The sequence below is a fragment of the Myotis davidii genome, unplaced genomic scaffold, assembly GCF_000327345.1.
Source record: "Myotis davidii unplaced genomic scaffold, ASM32734v1 scaffold964, whole genome shotgun sequence".
Lineage (NCBI taxonomy): Eukaryota > Metazoa > Chordata > Mammalia > Chiroptera > Vespertilionidae > Myotis > Myotis davidii.
In genome coordinates, this window is record NW_006298351.1 from 2,263,225 (window position 1) to 2,266,212 (window position 2,988).

General features: G+C 61.3%; 1 protein-coding gene across 5 annotated transcripts in view; it reads left to right on the forward strand.

The window, feature by feature from the left end:
* Nucleotides 1-2,988, forward strand: part of DAB2IP (DAB2 interacting protein) — a 40,616-nt gene that overhangs the window by 15,910 nt on the left and 21,718 nt on the right. For all 5 annotated transcript variants that reach the window (XM_006774003.2, XM_006774001.2, XM_006774004.2 and 2 more), the window contains exons 3-4: nucleotides 811-909; nucleotides 1,835-2,389. In XM_006774003.2, coding sequence (XP_006774066.1) covers nucleotides 811-909; nucleotides 1,835-2,389 — 654 coding nt within the window. The remainder of the gene's footprint in view (nucleotides 1-810; nucleotides 910-1,834; nucleotides 2,390-2,988) is intronic.

Sequence of the window (2,988 nt, forward strand, 5' to 3'; positions counted from 1 at the left end):
CCTTGTGCCCATTGTTTCTGCATCAAGACTCCTGGTCCAGCTGGGCTCCAGCTGGGCTCCGGCTTCTTTGCCTGGGACAGGCTGATGACGGGGCACTGGTCCACAGTGGGTGCTACGGCTTGTGCCGGCCCTTGAGTGGCTGGATAAGGAGTCTGGTTCCCTTCTGTCGAGCCCATAGCATGGTGCTGGGGGCAGTGGAAGAGGAGGAGCTGCTTGGGCTGGGCTTCCTCCCCGGTGGGAATTGGAGGAGGAGCGAGAGTCCGATGGCGGGGGAGGATACGGGTTCCAGGCAGGAGGACCCCAGGCCCAGCACACCAGGACAGTTTTCATTTCTCCAGTCTGGCCCCTAAAAATGTTAAGTTTCTGTGACCATCGTTGTTACTGTCACTTGGCAAAAGATAACCGTCAGCAAGTGTCAGCTGAGGACGGAGGCGATCCTTGTGCCTGCCCAGGGTGTGTCCACTTACAGAGGGAGCAGGTACCCTGTGCCTTCTCTCTTCCCATCCTTGGAGAGTGAGGTTAGAGTCAGAAAGATACTTTCCCGTGGACAAAGGATGCCGAGGAACGGGGAGAGGAGCCAGGGCCAGGAGCCAGATGGTCAGGGCTGGGCCACCCTGTCACCCACTTGGGACAGTGATCTCACGGCACCACCTGCCAATGGGAAACAGGCCATTCTGAGCCTCACTCTGCCCCCTCCCAAGGCAATGCTGCAGACCTGGTGGTTCAAGCACCAGACCCCAGAGGTCTTCTGTCCTGCCCTGTCCCTCGCTGTGTTCCCCCCCTGTGACACTGTCCTACTTGGCCCCACAGGTGACAACATCGTCAGGAAGCAAGTGCTTCTCCTGCCGGTCAGCAGCCGAGCGGGATAAGTGGATGGAGAACCTGCGGCGAGCAGTGCACCCCAACAAGGTAGGCTGCGTCCCCTCTCACCAAAGCCCGGGGATTGCGGTTAGACCCGGAGTAGCGTGCAGACTCTGACACCAGGGAGCACAGTGGGAACTCTGGGGTGGGCTGGGTGGGGGCGGGGGCAGCCTGTGCGGGTGGGGCCTGAGTGGGCAGTAGGGTCGGGCCCTGGAACAGGGGTTCGAGGTGGCCAGGCCGACTCAGGTGCTATGGGCCTCTGTCCTCGAAGCTACACCACGGAGGCTGGGCCAGAGAACTGAGAATGGGCTGTTAGGGAGTTGGGTGCTGCTGGCCTTCTGCCTGGACCTCTTGTCTCTCCTCCCCTGGCCGATTCCTGGCCACCCATCCAATTCAAGCTCAGACCTCTGTCCCGTCCTCCAGTGAGCACCGCTGGCCCAACCTGGCGCCCTGTTCTGTGTTCCCACTGCCCTGGGCTTCCCCCATCAGGTTCATGGGCCCCAACTCTAATCACTTGCTTCTGTGTCTGCCCCCCGGCTGACCGGACCTGGGCTGAGCCTGGTCACCATGACATCACTGTGGAGGGGCCTTAGCAGTGGTCCCCTCTTAAGTGACTTACAGACCAGCAAACTAGAAGGCCTGACACGTAGCACAGTGACCTGCGGTGCCAAGCACTGTGCTCACCTCTTACTTGATCTCTCACCATTTGTTCCTATTTTATGGCAAAGGGAACCGAGTCATAGATTAAGTCACCTGCCCAAGGTCAGTGAGCTCGTTTGAGGCAGAGCAGAGATCCAGCCTCGTGGCCACCAGACTCCAGAGTTGTCCCTCCCCCTGCCCCATCCTGTCGGAGCCTGGCCCATCCCCACACCTTCTAGGGCTCTCCTGGATCTGAGAGCTCCCCTAGTCCTGGCCGGGCGGTGGGCAGGTGGCTGGCCCCTCAGTGACCACGGCTCACCTTGTGCACATGCAGGACAACAGCCGGCGTGTGGAGCACATCCTGAAGCTGTGGGTGATCGAGGCCAAGGACCTGCCGGCCAAGAAGAAGTACCTGTGCGAGCTGTGCCTGGACGATGTGCTCTACGCCCGCACCACGGGCAAGCTCAAGACGGACAACGTCTTCTGGGGCGAGCACTTCGAGTTCCACAACCTGCCGCCCCTGCGCACCGTCACCGTGCACCTCTACCGGGAGACCGACAAGAAGAAGAAGAAGGAGCGCAACAGCTACCTGGGCCTGGTGAGCCTGCCCGCCGCCTCGGTGGCCGGGCGGCAGTTCGTGGAGAAGTGGTACCCAGTGATGACGCCCAACCCCAAGGGCGGCAAGGGCCCCGGACCCATGATCCGCATCAAGGCGCGCTACCAGACCATCAGCATCCTGCCCATGGAGATGTACAAGGAGTTTGCCGAGCACATCACCAACCACTACCTGGGGCTCTGCGCAGCCCTCGAGCCCATCCTGAGCGCCAAGACCAAGGAGGAGATGGCGTCGGCCCTGGTGCACATCCTCCAGAGCACGGGCAAGGTGAAGGTGCGTGTGCCCGTGTCCGGGCCCTGGGAAGGCCCGGTGACACACGAGGTTACCTACTGTTTCCTATGTCCAAGGCATGGATTTCAGCTATCGGGGGCAGGTGGTCCCCCTGAATCCAAGCGTGGTGTCGTGGAGTGAGGGGTTTCATTCTTCTGCCCCCACCGCTGCGGCAGATGTGGAGCTGAGGGACGGGATGGCAGCTTGTAGTGAGGAAGTGAGCAGTGACTTTTCTGTCTGTCGTGGACTCCAAGGGCCTCTCCCTGCACCCTTCTCCCTCAGTGCAGCAGGAGGAACGGGCTCTGGGAAGCAGGAGACCTGGGCCAGGTCTGGCCTGGGAGCTGTGGCCTTGGACAGGTCACTTCCCTGTTCTGTGCTGGCTCCCGCATTGGGTCCTCGCTCTACAGAGCTCTTCCTCACCCAACCTGGGCTGGGTACTCCTCCATGAGCCCAGCAAGACCTGGGCGGAGGAGCTAGGGTCCTGCCTCCATGTTCTGAGGAGATCCCAGAGGTCAGCTAAGGGTCAGGAAGGGCTCCTCAGATTATGTGGTCCCCAGAGGCAGCGGGAGCTACTTAAACAACCCCCCCCCCCCCCCCCCACC